The following is a 17473-nucleotide window of genomic DNA, read 5'->3' on the forward strand; positions in this document are numbered from 1 at the left end:
TCATATCTCTCTTTTACCTTGTCCAGACTAGTTTCAAGGAATTTGGGGAGGTGGGTTTGAGCACATACACTTAAGGTATATAAGGTTTTCACAAAAACTGGTCCTTGGCTAAGAGGAGACTCTGCCTTGGGCCCCATGGTGTAACAAACTGCACTCCACTATCTGCATTGTCCTTCTGAGTGAGTTTGTTTCCCAGAATGCGTGGCTACAAAAAAATGAGTGAGCTGTATGGTATGTGAATTTATATCTCAATAAAGCTGTTAAAAAAAGAGTCTATAGTTTATGATTTCATTTATATAAAACTCTAGAAAATACAAACTTATATATGGTGACAGCTGCCTTAATTCACTACCACATTTTCTTTTACTGCTTCCATTTTTCCTAACACTTTTTCAATTCCCTGATTGCCTCTTTATGTTAATATTTGTCTTGAGAAAACACAGGTCTGCGGAGGAGAAAGTGGTCTCATTTTGCCACAGGAAATGTGAAACTTGGGGACTTCTGAACCGAGGAACTGGTATTGGGGTCCACATCACACTGATCCTTGATTACCCAAAAGTGTAGTTTAAAAGCCAGTGGCTTGCAGACCATGCAGAGGGCGCTAGAACTCCATTTCCCAGGAGGTCTCAGGGCACAGGGTGGAGACTGCGTCTGACGACAGGGGTGGGACTCGGTCGCTGCCGGAATGATGCCCGGATCCCGCCTTGTTCGCCCAGCCATGAGAAACCTGGGAGGCTCTGTGAGCTGCGGTTGAACGGCGCTGGAAGACGACCGCTTTGCCAGGTAATCCTTATCGAGAACCACCCGCTAGGCGGGCCCCTTGTTCGCTGTTTTCTCATTGAGTCTCCCCATCTCCAGGACGGTTGCCTTAGTGATCCACTTCCTTGGATGGAAGGGATTTGAGAATGAGATGAATTGTATATATTCGGGGGAGATTGAGCCTGCCCTTCCTATTGGGAAGCCGACGTTAGGCACTTATCTGTCCCAGGATCACGAGTCCAACCAGAGTTCCAGAACCAAGTACCCCTGGTGGAAAGGCTGCGAAGGAAATGCCGAGCGGGCTTGTGGTGGCTATGGATGGGTCACTACAATTGCGTCTCTGGTTTAAGTTTCCAGGCACAGGATAGTCTCCCCTGGCTCCAAGTTGGGGAGTGTTCACATGGCTTCCTTCGTCCCCGAGATTCTCGAAGTTGTCTTTGACTGCACTTGAACCAAAAGAATCACTCTTAAACGTGAAAAAGCTTCCTGGACTTAGATAACTAAGTTGCAGAAAGTAATAAATAAAAATGAGGGTCTTCTGAATTGTTTTGTTTCAGAAAGTTGCAGAGTGATTTAAAGTGAATTAGACTTCTAGAAAGGGGGAGACTTGGGGGAGAATGTGCTAGAAATAGTAATACTTTGAACTGCATTTTTGTCCTTACTGTGTCTTTTATGTTGTGTGTCTAACCTAGGAGAAAATTGACTGCTGAGCAGTGTACATCTGAAGAAGGATGCTTTGTCAGATGAGATTGGAAGATTTTAGAAGAAACTATAATTCCAAGGTTAAAAGTGAGTGCCTTCTGAGATGTTGGTCTCTGCAGATTGAGGCCACTTTCAGTTTCCAATCCTAGAGGCATACTTGATCTCTGAACTGAGCTGGTATCTACTTCACAGTGCTACTATGAAGCTTAAATAAGATATGTGAAAGTATTTTACACAATGCCTATAACAGGCTCTCAGTTTTTATTTTCCACTTGCTTCCTCATAGCAACTATTTCCTCTGGGCCATGCATTACTGTGTATTATTGTTTACCTTTTTATAAAAGTCCTGCCTTTACCATAAAACTATAAGCTTCTATCATCATTTGTTGTTTTTAACCCTATTTTGAGTCCCTCCTAGCAGTACATTGTGCATAGTAGTACCAGGGAGAGTGGGTGGATAGTGGTGGTGATGAGAGGAAATCTGTCTGTAGGGAGAAACCATTGTGCTGGATGCTGGAGCTGAAAGAAACAAGCTTTTCTCCTAACAGTGATAAACAGAATATTTGCCTTTCTCTTGTAACTCCTAGCCTTATCTCAGAGATCCCAGCCCTTTAAAAAGCATTGTTTTTATTTTCAGTATTTTTAACCATTTTAAAGTGTACATTAACTATATGCACATTTTTGTGCAACAGATCTTTAAAATTTTTTCATCCTGAAAAATTGAAACTCTATACCCCTTAAACAGCTCCCTATTTCCCCTTCCCCCAGCCCCTGGCAACTACTATTCTACTTTCTATGAGTTTGAGTATTCTAGATACTTCATATAAGTGAAATCATGCAATATTTGGCTTTTTGTGACTTTACTTCACTTAGCATAATGTCCTCAAGGTTCATCCATGTTGTAGTGTATGAAAAGATTTCCTTTCCTTTTGAAGGCTGATCTATGTATGTATGTATGTGTGTGTGTGTGTGTATTTCTTTATATGTTATCCATCGATGTACATTTAGGTTGCTTCCACCTCTTAGCTATTGTGAATAATGATGCAATGAACATGGATGTGAAATTATCTTTTTGAGATCCTATCTTCATTTCTCTTGAATTATATTTTTTAGTATTATTTTTAAACTTGTTGACTATGGAGAAGTTCAAATATACACACAAGTAGAGAAAATCGTATAATGAATATGTGGGCTGGATAAATGAATCAGCTGTACAAAGCACCTCCCTCCTTTTGCTGAACCCCTCCCTTTCATTGAGAGTTTGCACCAGATGATTATGTTTTGTTTTGTTCAGACCTGCGATGTTCTAGGTACATTTCATCATCTAGGCCTGCCGTCAGTGACTTGAGTGCCTATCTGCAGATCATTTTATTATAGATACCAGGAGTACTGGTAGATGTAAACTAGTAGAAAAGAGTGTAGTTGACTTTTCCTAGTTACAGAGATGAGGAGCTAAACTTAGGGTGCAAAGTGGTCTTTGTGCCTCAGAGTTTTTCTCTGGTTCAGTAGCCACCAACCCCCCCCCTCCCCATCAGATGCACTGTTGTCCTTAAAGCAGTCACTCTGAATGGTACCTAGAGGAGGCTGGGAAGATGAGTCATACAGGCAGTAATTGCATTCAGATGCAAAAGAAATTAATCCAAACTGGGAAAGCCAAGGAAGTTTATTTTCAAGGAATGCGGTGGTGACTTTGCCCTATTTCTACTGTTGTTATTCAGTTGCTAAGTGTCCAGCTCTTCACAACCCCATGGACTGTAGCACGCCAGGCTTCCCTGTCCCACTATCTCCTAGAGTTTGCTCAAATTCATGTCCATTGAGTTGGTGATGCTATCCAACCATCTCTTTTTTTTTTTTTTTTTTTCTTTTTTTTCTTTGCAGTCCATAGGAATGATTTTCCCTCCCTTTCCCCAAGGTTGAGCAACAGGGTCAACAAAGGTCCGTCTAGCCACAGATGGCAGCCCACCAGGCTCCCCCGTCCCTGGGATTCTCCAGGCAAGAACACTGCCTATCCAACCATCTCATCTTTTGTTGTCCCCTTCTTTTGCCTTCAGTCTTTCCCAGCATCAGGGCCTTTTCTAATGAGTTTGCTCTTCACATCAGGTGGCCAAATTATTTCCATTGACTTTGTATGTTTGATCCTCATGTCTGTTCCTAGATGGAAAAAGACAGAGCTGATGGTCAGTGAATACTCTGGGATGGTTGCCTACTAGGCTCTGGACTTTTAGCTGTGGGACCTGTGCCAAGGAAAGGAAGACTTCTAGGGGGAATACCTCACTGGTCAGAATTGGCTGTGTGAGCAGAAAGCTATTCCTAGTGGGCCTGTGCAAAGCATACTGAGAGGGCCAACTTTTCTTTAAAGGAAAGTGAATTTGCTCAGTCATGTCCGACTCTTTGCGACCCCATGGACTATAGCCTACCAGGCTCCTCCATCCATGGGATTTTCCAGGCAAGAATACTGGAGTGGGTTGCCATTGCCTTCTCCAGGGGATCTTCCCGACTCAGGGATTGAACCCGGGTCTCCTGCATTGCAGGCAGATGCTTTACCCTCTAAACCATCAGGGAAGCTAAGTTTTCTTTACCTTGACCCAAAATGAAGTGTTTGGTTTGGTTTAGTTTTTGGCTATGATATGGGCCTAATAAGACAACAGGATGGAGGATATATCTATTCCTCTGAATTCCCAAGGTGAGAAACTGATTCTCAATTTTTTTCCTGTGATCAAATACATATGATAATGTATCCCCTTTCCTCCATGTTCTGATACTTGAAGTTAATGCAATGAGGATCAAGTATGAAATTAGGGCAGTAGTTAAGAAGCTAAAGAAAATGGAGTGCTATGGGGGCACTGACACAGCAGGACATTGACTGGATATGAATATGGGGGTGTAAACATGGATGTGTGCATGCTAAGTCGCTTCAGTCATGTCTGACTCTTTGCGACCCTACAGACTGTTGCCCGCCAGGCTCTTCTGTCCATGAGATTGTCTAGGCAAGAATACTAGAGGGCTTGCCATGCCCTCCTCCAGGGTATATTCCCAACCCAGGGGTCGAACCCACATCTGCTACGTCTCCTGCACTGGCAGGTGGGTTCATTAACACTAGCACCACCTGGGAACATGGGAGCTCATAGTAAACATGTTCCTTGGAGATCATCTGTGTTTCATCATTAACTCGCAAGTACTCGATTCATGAAGAAATGGACAAGAATATAGTGGTGTTATAAACTGTAGTTTTACTCAGATAAGGACAAAAGGGATGAGGCAGAAGGGTTTGTCTAGCATTGTAATCACATTATAGAACTTTTGCCTTCCCAGCAGAATAGTAATTTTTGTGAAGTCATAATAGCTTCTAACACTTTAATGAGTACTTCCTATGTGGCAGGCACTAATGAGTACAGCACATGCATTCTTTCATTTAAGCTTCAGGTTAAAAACTTGCCCAAGTTCACAGAGCTTAGGAAGAGAGGACTGGTTTTCGATTCCAGGTGATCTGACTTCAGAGTCTGCACTCTTAGCCACTTCTCTATATGGCTGAATCTGACTGGCCTACTTTTCTCTCCAGTATTTTGATGCCACTATGGTTTTTGCAGTAGTCATGTACAGTTGTGAGAGTTGGACCATAAAGAAGGCTGAGCACTGAAGAATTAGTGCTTTTGAATTGTGGTGCTGGAGAAGACTCTTGAGAGTCCCTTGGACTGTAAGGAGATCAAACCCATCAATCCTAAAGGAAATCACCCCTGAATTTTCATTGGAAGGACTGATGCTGAAGCTGAAGCTTCAGTACTTCAGCCACCTGATGCGAAGAGCTGACTCATTGGAAAAGACCCTGATGCTGGGAAAGATTGAAGGTGGGAGGAGAAGGAGGTAACAGAGGATGAGATGGTTAGATATCATTGATGGACATGAGTTTGAGCAAACTCCTGGAGATGGTGAAGGATAGGGAAGCCTGTGGAGAAGGCAATGGCACCCCACTCCAGTACTCTTGCCTGGAAAATCCCATGGATGGAGGAGCCTGGAAGGCTGCAGTCCATGGGGTCGCTGAGGGTCTGACACGACTGAGCGACTTCACTTTCACTTTTCACTTTCATGCATTGGAGAAGGAAATGGCAACCCACTCCAGTGTTCTTGCCTGGAGAATCCCATGGACGGGGGAGCCTGGTGGGCTGCCGTCTGTGGGGTCACACAGAGTCGGACATGACTGAAGTGACTTAGCAGTAGCAGCAGCAGCAGGGAAGCCTGGCGTGCTGCAGTCCATGGGGTCGCAAAGAGTCAGACATGACTGAGTGAGTGAACAATAACAAACAACTGTTTTTCAGGAACAGAGTGTATCTTTGCTGAGACTGTAGCCACAGATCTGAAGTGAGAGCTGTCTTTCCTTTTGTTTCAACTTTGGAAAACAAAGGTTTCTTCTTTCTACACCAATTTTTAAAAATTAGTTAACATTTATTTAGTATCTATAATATTTTAGTAGCTTTGATACAGTGTATGTGAGGCCTTATGACAATATTGTAACCTTTGTATATAATAGTTTTTAATCTTGTGGGGCTCACAGTCCTTTTTGTGTCTGATGACAGTTTTGGATCTTCTTTCCAGAAAAATTTACCTATGCACATACACATAATATTGTGCACAACTGCAGAGGTGGCTTCTAGAATCTTCTGAAGCCTATCTTCTAGCAGGCCGTGGACTCCATGGTAAGAACTCTTGCCCCATACAACCTTTCCCAGCTTCTGTGGTGTCAGGAGGCCAGGTAGTGGGTGGGGGGAGGGCCTTACCTCCTTTCTTATCAGAGAGAAATGTTTATATAGCTTAGGCTCCCTAGATTAACCAAACGTCTATGAACATTCTTTCCTTCTCTCTTATACATAGGACTCCAAGGGAAGAATGCAGACGATCAAATGTGTGGTTGTGGGAGATGGGGCTGTAGGTAAGACCTGCCTCCTCATCAGTTACACAACAAATGCCTTTCCTGAGGAGTATATCCCCACTGTCTTTGACAACTATAGTGCCCAGACATCTGTGGATGGCCAGATTGTCATCCTGAACCTGTGGGACACAGCTGGCCAAGAAGAGTATGACCGACTGAGAACACTCTCCTACCCCCAGACCAATATCTTCGTCATTTGCTTTTCCATTGGCAACCCATCTTCTTATGCCAATGTGAGGCATAAGTGGTACCCCGAGGTGTCCCATCATTGCCCCAATGTACCTGTTTTGCTGGTAGGCACCAAGAGGGACCTGCGAAGTGACCTTGAGACAGTGAAGAAGCTAAAGGAACAGAGCCTAGTGCCCACAAGTCCTCAGCAAGGCACTTCCCTGGCTAAGCAGGTGGGGGCTGTGAAATATCTGGAATGTTCAGCCCTGATGCATGATGGGGTCCGTGAGGTATTTTTGGAAGCCATCCGGGCTGTGCTTTACCCTGCCACAAAGAAGAACACCAAAAAGTGTGTCCTCTTATAGCTTTTGGGATGCTGGTTGGGGACTGCACCCACAGAGAAAAAAGGGGAAATTCCCTTGACAGCATTTAGCATTGCCAGTGTGAGCCACTTATCTCTTCTCCTAGAAACCCTAGGCTCCAGGTTATTTGGCTTTTGGAGGAATGAAGAGAGGCTAGTTTGTACTTGACTGCTTTGAAATTCAGTCTGAACCTTTTAGAGAAAGTTTGAGAGTGAGAGAGTGTGTGTCTCTCCTGTCAAAGTGATGAGAGGAGACGTCACCAGGTGTTCTTTTCGGCACTGGCCAGGCCACAACTAAGCAGATCAGCCTAGTACTGTTCTTTGTAGGCTTTTGCTTGACTGTTTGAAATCTAATTTCAGCTTTCCTGGATGTATTTACCATTGAGCTAGTACCTCACAGAAGGACAGGGTTCTCTGTTTTCAAATCATTACCTGAAGCTTTCTGATATACTAATTTTTGGAAACCATTTTAGGTGTGATTCCTGGGTGTTCCCAGTGTTGACATATTCTTTCCATTCTTGAGATGAGACATTTTGCAATAATGGTTAAGCAGCATTTCTAGAGTTCTGTGAGATCGTAACAGATGTTTCTTAAAAGCGTTCTATGGGCCTCTGGCCTTTTGAGATGGCTCACACTCACTCCATCTGTGGAGTGTGTTTCTCTCTTAATAAGTCTGCTTGTTACCTAAAACAAAAAATGGTTCTGTGGTCAAATAAGGCAAGAATCATTGATTTAAATAATGCCAAATAGTTTCTTTTACTGCAGGAAGTTTTATAACTTTTAATAAGTATGCAATATTTCCCAAACTTATTTCACTGACCTTTTGTTTTTTGGTCCCATGCAGCACCTATTAACATCTCTGGGAACACAGTTTCAGAGATGCTGGGTTACTGGGGACTGGGTATTCCCATGGTGGAGACTTAAAAAAGCGTAACTGGTCCTATTCTTTGCGATGTTTCCTTCTCTGTGCCTTTGAAAGGAATGTTTACCGGCCATGGCCTTGTTACTGATTCCTCTTCCAATCCTCAGGAGGTGGGTTTGGCACTTAGTCATAACAGTACATTGTCTGTGGGATCTGATGTTCAGATTTGCTTTCTGATTCTGCTAGCATTCTGGGCCCTGTGAAGTGAAAAACTGTGTCTCTGAGGCTTCTGTGTGGCCCTTTCTTCTCACATCACCCTTCCACTGTAAGGAAAGACCACTGAAGATTAACCCTCTAAATGAAACCAATGAAACAACCAAACAAGTAAGATGTCCTGCCAGTCACCCTCAAGGGGTTCTGTGATTCCCTCTGAGACTTCTCTTCTGTTGTCATTCCTCTGAGCCATTACAAAGGCTACTCTGCTCTTTTCCTGTTCCTCCTCTGTATGTCTCCCTGTTTGTGTGTGTTCATCCCTGTGTGCCTTTTGAGTTTGCTTCAAGAGTGTTGGAGTATGTTGGGTTTCCAGGCCGAAGGGGCTGTCCTCACCCTTGTGGCAGTTTTGTTGGTTTTCCTCAGTCTGCTCTGGGGCGAGATGAGTTGACTTCTGTCTCCCCGTGGACCTGCTGATCCTTCCCCTAGCTGTATTTTTGACCTTCATTTGATATGGAAGGAAAACTTCTCTACCTGACAGATAGTGATCAGCAACTTCACCATGCACATGTCCTCTCATCCTGCCAGAATAGCATGGGATTTTTGAGAGTTTGGGAAATGGAGCTAAAAGGATCTCATACCTCCCCTTGGGGTGAGTGAAGTGCCTGTGCTTTGCTCTGTGATTGTCTTGCTGTTGCTCTTTGACAGGATAAGATCAGAGTAACCTCAAGCTGACTGAACTTCCTGGATAGGGTTGCCAGATAAAATAATTTTTTTAACCAATTTTTTAGTGTAAGTGTGTACCTTGTAATATCTGGGACATGCTTAACACTAAAAAATTATTTTCTGTTTATCTGAGATTCAAAGTTAATGGAGCATCCTGTATTTTTATTTGCTAAATCTGTTAACTCTACTCTTTGAGAATCTGGAACCTGGAGGTCAAGCAAATATCAAGTATTGATAGAACATAAAAGGTTGTATAAATACTCTGTTCTTCCTCCTTTTCTTCTGGTTTCCCTTTTCCCTCACAGTGCACTAAAGTGCTTTTTCTTTTTCCTTCATCACTGTACTCGCCACTTCACGCAATATTCCATTGGTGTGTATGTCTACAATGTTAATTGTCTGAAGCTGTGGAGGATCCAGGATGAATACTGTTGTCCAGCACTTGCCTTCTCAGTTCCAATGTACTGTGTCTATTTTCCAATGTGCAACTCAGGGTCTCCTGAGGCTGGCAGGGATTCTGTATGAGCAGTGTGTTAACTTGAAGAGGGTGAATGTGGCCCTCCTCAGCTAAGGCTCAATCAGATCAGTTCAGTCGCTCAGTCGTGTCCAACTCTTTGCGACCCCATGAATCGCAGCACGCCAGGCCTCCCTGTCCATCACCAACTCCCGGAGTTCACTGGGACTCACATCCATTGAGTCAGTGATGCCATCCAGCCATCTCATCCTCTGTCGTCCCCTTCTCCTCTTGCCCCCAATCCCTCCCAGCATCAGAGTTTCTTCCAATGAGTCAACTCTTCGCATGAGGTGGCCAAAGTACTGGAGTTTCAGCTTTAGCATCATTCCTTCCAAAGAAATCCCAGGGCTGATCTCCTTCAGAATGGACTGGTTGGATCTCCTTGCAGTCCAAGGGACTCTCAAGAGTCTTCTCCAACACCACAGTTCAAAAGCATCAATTCTTCGGCGCTCAGCCTTCTTCATGGTCCAACTCTCACATCCATACATGACCACAGGAAAAACCATAGCCTTGACTAGACGAACCTTTGTTGGCAAAGTAATGTCTCTGCTTTTGAATATGCTATCTAGGTTGGTCATAACTTTCCTTCCAAGGAGTAAGCGTCTTTTAATTTCATGGCTGCAGTCACCATTTGCAGTGATTTTGGAGCCCAGAAAAATAAAGTCTGACACTGTTTCCACTGTTTCCCCATCTATTTCCCATGAAGTGATGGGACCAGATGCCATGATCTTCGTTTTCTGAATGTTGAGCTTTAAGCCAACTTTTCCACTCTCCTCTTTCACTTTCATCAACAGCCTTTTTAGTTCCTCTTCACTTTCTGCCATAAGGGTGGTGTCATCTTCATAAATGAGGTTATTTATATTTCTCCAGGCAGTCTTGATTCCACCTTGTGCTTCTTCCAGTCCAGCGTTTCTCATGAGGTACTCTGCATACAAGTTACATAAGCAGGGTGACAATATACAGCCTTGATGTACTCCTTTTCCTATTTGGAACCAGTCTGTTGTTCCATGTCCAGTTCTAACTGTTGCTTCCTGACCTGCATACAGATTTCTCAAGAGGCAGGTCAGGTGGTCTGATATTCCCATCTCTTTCAGAATTTCCCACAGTTTATTGTGATCCATACAGTCAAAGGCTTTGGCATAGTCAATAAAGCAGAAATAGATGTTTTTCTGGAACTCTCTTTCTTTTTCGATGATCCAGCGGATGTTGGCAATTTGATCTCTGGTTCCTCTGCCTTTTCTAAAACCAGCTTGAACATCAGGAAGTTCACGGTTCACATATTGCTGAAGCCTGGCTTGGAGAATTTTGAGCATTACTTTACTAGCGTGTGAGATGAGTGCAGTTGTGCGGTAGTTTGAGCATTCTTTGGCATTGCACTTTGGAAAGTGGGGCTATTATCGTAATGTGGCCACTGTGGAAGTCAACTGGCTTCTGGGCACTGGGCCCACTGCCCTTGTGTAAAGTTACTGGGTTTTTCCAAAGACAGTCAAATGGAAGTGTATTCCAGTCTCACGATGTTCTGATTGATGCCACCTTGGGTGCTCACAGGACTTTATGGTTGAAAGGGGCTAGACACATGGCTGTCATCTGGGTCTCTGGGAACTTTCTATTTAGCTACTGAAATCTTTTAAATTAGCTTTTAATTTAATAGTGCCTCCTGCTCCTCTTTTGCCTGTCAAATTCACAAATGTAAGCCTGGGTTTGGTTTGGGCAAACTTGTGTTCTCTAATAAATGGAGGTGTGATCCACAAGTCTGAGTGAATGGTTTTGTTTTGCTCTGATTTAATAGTCTTAAGTATACACTGACATCTTGATTTTTATATGTAATTTGTATGAAGACTAACTGCTAATATCACTTTTAAATTTTTCACAAGGAATGCTAATAAACTTTTCTGATTTTACTGGGTCTGTTGTTTTCTAAAAATCCAAGCAATTCCTCACCACCACCCCTTTGTCTTGTGTGTGTGTTAATTGCTATCTTGTCCAATTCTGCAACCCCATGGACTGTAGCCCACCAGGCTCCTCTGTCCATAGAATTCTCCAGACAAGAATACTGGAATGGGTTGCCATGCCCTTCTCCAGGGGATGTTCCCAGCCCAGGGATTGAACCCGGGTCTCCTGCCTTGGCAGGTGGATTCTTTACCGTCTGAGCCACCAGGGAAAGTGAATGGTTTCTAAATGCTTTTCAGCTTGCAAAAGAAGAAATAACTGTAACTGTCATATTGCACATGGTGCCTATGTGTAACTGTACTTATTTTTCTACATCAAATAATCAGCATAAGGAATTGTCTGTCCTGCTAACACTGATTCTCTAGTTCCTGCCCACCCCTCACCTATTCATCTCCAGGATTTAGCTTCATATCCTGGTTTTCAATAATGACGGACCAGTGAGTTGCCTGTTGGTGATTTTTCTCACTTATTACATGACATTCAGTAAACACTTCTCAAGCTCTTATTGTGTTACAGGCTTGACTGTGCCAGGGGTAGGAAAGATTCTGCATTTAATGTCTTTTGCCTCTTCCACTTAGCTCAGGAAAATCTCCTCCTGTTTGTTTTAAAAATGAACTAAGGAATTCCCCGGTGGTTCAGTGGTTAAGACTGTGCTTTCACTACTGAAGGCACGGGTTTGATCCTCCCTCCTCCCACCAAAATACCTAATCTTGGCTGGCAACTGTAAATAATGCTGGTATACTAGTAAGTGCACAGGAAGAGCAAAACCATGTTTTTTGTTTTTAAAAGCCACTTTATTGAGGTATAATTTACATACTGTACAATTCACCCATTTTAACTGTACAATGTAACAATTTTGAGTAAAGTTACTGAGTCATGCAACCATTACCAAAATTCAAAGAGATCCCTCATGTGGTTAATCCCGTTCCCATCCCCAGCCTTTCATATAAATGGAATCAAATATGTGGCCACTTGAAACTCTTCTTTCATTTAGCAAAATCTTCTCAAGTTTCATCCATTTTGTAGCAAATATGGGTAGTCATTTCTTTTTATTACTGAATAATATTCTACTGTATGGGGTACACCATATTTTATCTACTCATAGTTGAGGGACGTTTGGATTGTTTCTACCCTTTGGCTGTTACAAATAATGCTGCTGTGAACCTTCATATAGGTTTTGTGTGGGTGTGTTTTCCACTGTCTCGGGTGTATACCTGGGAGTGGAATTGCTGGGTCATATAGTTCAGTTCAGTTCAGTCACTCAGTAGTGTCCTACTCTTTGCAACCCCATGAACTGCAGCATGCCAGGCCTCCCTGTCCATCACCAACTCCTGGAGTCCACCCAAACCCATGTCCATTGAGCTGGTGATGCCATCCAACCGTCTCATTCTCTGTCATCCCTTTCTCCTCCTGCCCTCAATCTTTCCCAGCATCAGGGTCTTTTCAAATGAGTCAGCTCTTTGCATCAGGTAGCCAAAGTATTGGAGTTTCAGCTTCAACATCAGTCCTTCCAATGAACACCCAGGACTGATCTCCTTTATGATGGACTGGTTGGATCTCCTTGCAGTCCAACAGACTCTCAAGAGTCTTCTCCAACACCACAGTTCAAAAGCATCAATTTTTCGGCTCTCAGCCTTCTTTATAGTCCAACTCTCACATCCATACATGACCACTGGAAAAACCATAGCCTTGACTAGACGGACCTTTGTTGACAAAGTAATGTCTCTGCTTTTTAATATGCTGTCTAGGTTGGTCATAACTTTCCTTCCAAGGAGCAAGCGTCTTTTAATTTCATGGATGCAATCACCATCTGCAGTGATTTTGGAGCCCAGAAAAATAAAGTCATATAGTAAATTAATGCAAATCACATTTTGAGTCAAGAATGGCATCTTTAATATTTATAGTAACTGAAATCCCCTTCCACATTCTACAAGTCTCTACCTCATTGAACCTGCTTTTCCATAAGCACAAGATTCAAGAGACTATATAAGATACATTAAAAAGCATTCCACTTTGCTTTTTTGTCTTATTAGTTAGGCAATAGTATTCTATTAACTTTTCATTACCAAAATGCATTTCAGCTACATGCAGGTTTTGGCAGACTTGTCATCTGGTCTAGAAATACAACTACTATTAAAATATTCCAGTCTCCTCCTGGGTTTATTTTCTGTTTTCCTCTCTTGTTCTGAACCAGACCAACATTTGTCTCTGAAAAAGAAAAATTCCACGGAATATTCATACAATGAAGTAATACATAGACATAAAAAAACCGAGGAAGAGTGCTATTAAGTGGTACAGTGTGGTTTCCAGACTATATTAGTAAGTGAAAAAAGAAGCAAGGTGAAAAGAATATATATAGTATGCTATCTTTTGTGTTTAACAAAAAAAAAGAATATATACACTCATTTGCATATATTTGCCGAAAGAAACACAGAAAGTATAAATAGTGAATTATGCTGTACACCTGAAACTAATGTGTTAGTGTCAATTATACTTCAACTGAAAAAAAAAAAAAAAACAGGAAGGATAAATAAGAAATTAATGAAAATGGGTACTTACAGGGAGTGGGTGGCAATGGAGCACAGGGCATGGGAGCAAGACTTGTCTGGCAATAGCTTTTTATATAGTTTTGACTTTGATCCACATGAAAGTTTACATATTTTAAAAATAATGTATCATTTTTACTAAAAAGGATGATAAAAGCAAATCCTAAACTTGAATATAAATGGAAAAAACTCCACAGAGGAAAAAAAATGATTCATGTAATTTAAAAAAATTTCTTTCCTATTTCTGGCCAGGATGCAAGGCATGTGGGATCTTACTTCCCTGACCAGGATTGCACCTGTGCCCCCTGCAGTGGAAGCATGGAGTCTTAACCACTGGACTGCCAGGGAAGGCCCTGATTCACGTAATTTTTAAGCATAGTACACTGTATATCCTTAATAGGATATAGTCTAAGGACAGAAGACTGCAAAGAACTTCTGAACTTTACTTAGGCTAATTTTTGGTAGTGGTATTGGTCTTATAATTCTGAAGAGTATGTGTGTGTGTGTGTATGTATATATATATATATATATATATATATATTGGTGTTGGGGACCAGAGTTTTCATTGTAAGAGAAGCAAGATACAAATATGAAATGGGGGAAGACAAGGGAGGACCCTGTGGTGTTAGATTTGAATTGAAGGTATTATTATAAAGTCATTTTTTTTTTTAGCTCTCTCCACTGAAAGGGCCTAAAAGCGATGATGCCCCAGTTTCTAAACACCATTCCCCACTAAAAGGAACCAGGGCTCCTTGGACAAATAACGTGTACCAGGTCCAGGACAGGGAATGCAGAGTGATCCTGGAACATCTTGTGTCAAAAAGCAAAGAAGTGCTCAAAGACTAATGGAGTCATGTCAAAAGGACACAGGAGCCAGAGTGACAAATTTGGAACAGTTTGAGGATCAAAAAAGGAAAATGATGGTGTTAGACTGTAACACATTAAAATAAAAATGCAAGAAAGGAGGTAAGAAAAGGGAAAGTTCTGCTTTACTGAGTAAGTCCGATTAATAAATGTAGAAGGAATTAAGAATTAGAAAAATCACCCTTTGGCACTCGAACTCTCTGTTGAGTCCTGCCCCAGGCCACAGGTGTGAGGCCACCAAAGCCTCAGCAGAGCCCAGAATCAAGGTCACCTCCAAAGCTGACTGAACCCCTTTGTAACCTTGCCAAGAGCCCCCTGATCATCACTAACAAGCTTTCTGACTCCCAGTTAAGCAAAGATGCCCACTCCAGTAAATACTGTATAGTGTTCCAATCAATCACCTAACGTCAATCTTCTAGCAGGAATTTTGTCTTGAGGCTATCTGTACAAATTGGCTATTAACCTATGAAAAAACCGTCAACTCTCCCTGGTCTGTCAGGAGGTCTGCCTGCTTCACTTGCAGTGCCCACTTTATCTCTGTTCTTTGTTAATAAATTCACTCCCTTCTGAAATTCTTTTCCAACCCGCACTTGGACTGTCTCAACATTTGGTGGCCCGTACAGGGACTGCTCTCCCCGTGAGAGAGCCCCCACTCTCCTTTCCTCTTTCTTTTCTTTTGCCTTGAGCCCTCTGCCAACAGGCAAGTGGCTGTGGAAGCAATTCAAGAACTCTGCCAGAATTACTCTCTGGTGTGTTCCAAACGCTCCACTGCCCACAGTACCCCAGTAGCTACCACCCAAGTGGGCGAGGGCTCTCTTTTCCTTTTTCCTCCTTCTCCCTTGAGCTGAGGACCAGGCCAATAAAACTGTGCAGGCACAGGTCAGGCACTTAAAAGCCACTAGAAAAGACTCCCATGGCAGGATAAGGGGGTCATAGAACAGACCAGGCTACCAGAGCATCTGCCCTCAGCAAGACCATTTCTATGCACCACATTAGGCACGTATTGGTTCAAGCAAAACACAGCCCATTCCCCAGGCCACCGCCTTCCTGGCAGGACTATAAGGTGGATTCCTCAGCCTGTTTTCTCTGTCTCTCACTTTCTTCTCTCTGTCAGGATTAATTTACAGGAACCTAGGAGCAACCTCTGAATCATCCTAGAGAGTGCCTTCCATGTTTCAGGGAATTGCTAAAAGGTGAGTCACTGTTGGTTCCGGGAAAGTCTTTTCTGTCCTTTCTGGCCCTAGTCACCACGTGCATTTTCACACTGTTTGTGCCTAGGCTTGTTCCTAGCCACAGGGTTTTGTGCCACTCTCTGTCACATGTTCAGGGGTCACCTCTAACTATCAGACACAATTGTTAGGACAGTTGGCCATTAGCCACACGGTGCCTTGTTGCATGCAGAGGGTTCATTGGGACATGCAGGACTCTTTCTGTGGCCGGTGAACTCTCAGTACCCCCATTCCAAGAATGGGCTCAGGTATGTCTCAAGAACCACCTTCAGACTCACCTCTGGGTTGTGTTCTCAGGACCTGGAAAAAATTTGACCCTGAAAATCCTAAAAAAGAAAAGGCTCACATTCTTTTGCAACAAAACTTGGAGCCAGTACAAATTGGGGAAGCAAGAAAAATGGCCTCTGAATGGCACGCTTAAATTATAACATAATGCTCCACCTTGACCTCTTTTGCTGTTCCTTATGCTCAAACCTTTATGGTACTCAGTCAGAATCTGGATCTAAGGGATTCATGCCACATGTCTTTCTGTTGCTGCCCTATCCCCACTCCCCCTCTGTCTTTCCCTCTCCATCAGATCTCCTAGCTCAGGACTTTCTCCTAAAATCAAAAGCCAGGAAAAAATTCTCCTAACATTCTAAAGAATCCCTTTCTAACTCCTCCTATCTCTAGGGGTGGGGGTGGGCGGGGGAGAAGAAAGTGGGAAAAGAAACAAGCTTCCCCTAATCCTTCAAGTTCTCTTACTCCTTCAGAATCTTCTGATCAAACTAAGATCCCACCTCCCCAGAGAAAAGAGTCCCTGTGGGGACACCATCTTATCAGTCAGTCTGCCCCTGTCATCAGAGCCAATTTGAGAATTCTAATTTAAATTTAGCTATGAAACTATGACTACAAAAAGGAGAGATGACATTTTTGACACTGGATGGCCATGATATTCTTTAGACCCGGGGAAAAAACTGGTTAAAATGAAATCTTTTTGAAATTATAAAACTGGTTCTTTTTGTATGTGCAATTAATTAGGGAAAAGCTGGCTTATTAAAATACCTTTTTTTTTTTTTTTTAGAGCTTTGACCCTACCTGAGAAAACAGAAACATGCCTAGGAAAAAAAACCTGAGGTTAACGCCTATCATGTCCTTGAGATACAGAGCCCACTCTGCCTGAGACTCCAGCTGTGAGCAAATTAGTAGAACTTCAAGCCAAGGAGAAAAAAGGGCAAAGAGACATTTTAAATCTGAGGCGAAACTGTGAGATCTCAGTCCAGATTTATGTATGTCTCAGTGTGTGTCTTTGTCTTTGAATAATACGGCTGAGGTTATTTTGTCAATGAGCTCTATTTAATTGGCCTAAAGACAAGTAAGTGCTTATAAATAAAATAATTCTAAATTCAAGAAAAATGAAACTAAATGAATTTCAGATTCATGTGAACTGGGAAATATTCACTATTAAATTAATACCTGGTATTAACATTTGTTAATGTGATTAATATAGATGTATCTTAAGAACTCACTGTGAAGAAACTTTTAAGGAAAGAAAATGCAAATAATGTAAGAGCTTTGGGTGATTTATGTTTACCAATCTACAAAATGATGATATAAAGGAGAATTCATGGTTGCTGAAGGAAAGTATGATGTGTATTTTTAAGAAAAAGGTATAATGAATG

The 17473-nt window shown here is 42.4% G+C and overlaps 1 protein-coding gene across 4 annotated transcripts; it reads left to right on the plus strand.

Moving 5' to 3' along the window:
- Positions 1-645: 645 nt before the first annotated feature.
- Positions 646-17430, plus strand: LOC113887133 (rho-related GTP-binding protein RhoG-like). 4 transcript variants are annotated; one of them, XR_003509654.1, is made up of 7 exons: positions 646-783; positions 1452-1548; positions 6052-6152; positions 6328-6385; positions 14392-14685; positions 15698-15776; positions 16876-17430. XR_003509654.1 is itself a non-coding variant. In XM_027534032.1 (4 exons), the coding sequence occupies exons 3-4, from the start codon at positions 6150-6152 to the stop codon at positions 6916-6918; spliced, it is 594 nt and encodes a 197-aa protein (XP_027389833.1). In that variant the 5' UTR covers positions 646-783; positions 1452-1548; positions 6052-6149; the 3' UTR covers positions 6919-8934. The 4 variants fall into 4 exon arrangements, 1 of the variants encoding a protein (XP_027389833.1); XR_003509655.1 differs by lacking the exon at positions 14392-14685; XR_003509656.1 differs by lacking the exons at positions 14392-14685; positions 15698-15776; positions 16876-17430 and adding an exon at positions 13972-14385.
- The last annotated feature ends 43 nt before the right edge of the window (positions 17431-17473 follow it).

Source organism: Bos indicus x Bos taurus, chromosome X (genome assembly GCF_003369695.1).
Source record: "Bos indicus x Bos taurus breed Angus x Brahman F1 hybrid chromosome X, Bos_hybrid_MaternalHap_v2.0, whole genome shotgun sequence".
NCBI classification, from domain to species: Eukaryota; Metazoa; Chordata; class Mammalia; order Artiodactyla; family Bovidae; genus Bos; species Bos indicus x Bos taurus.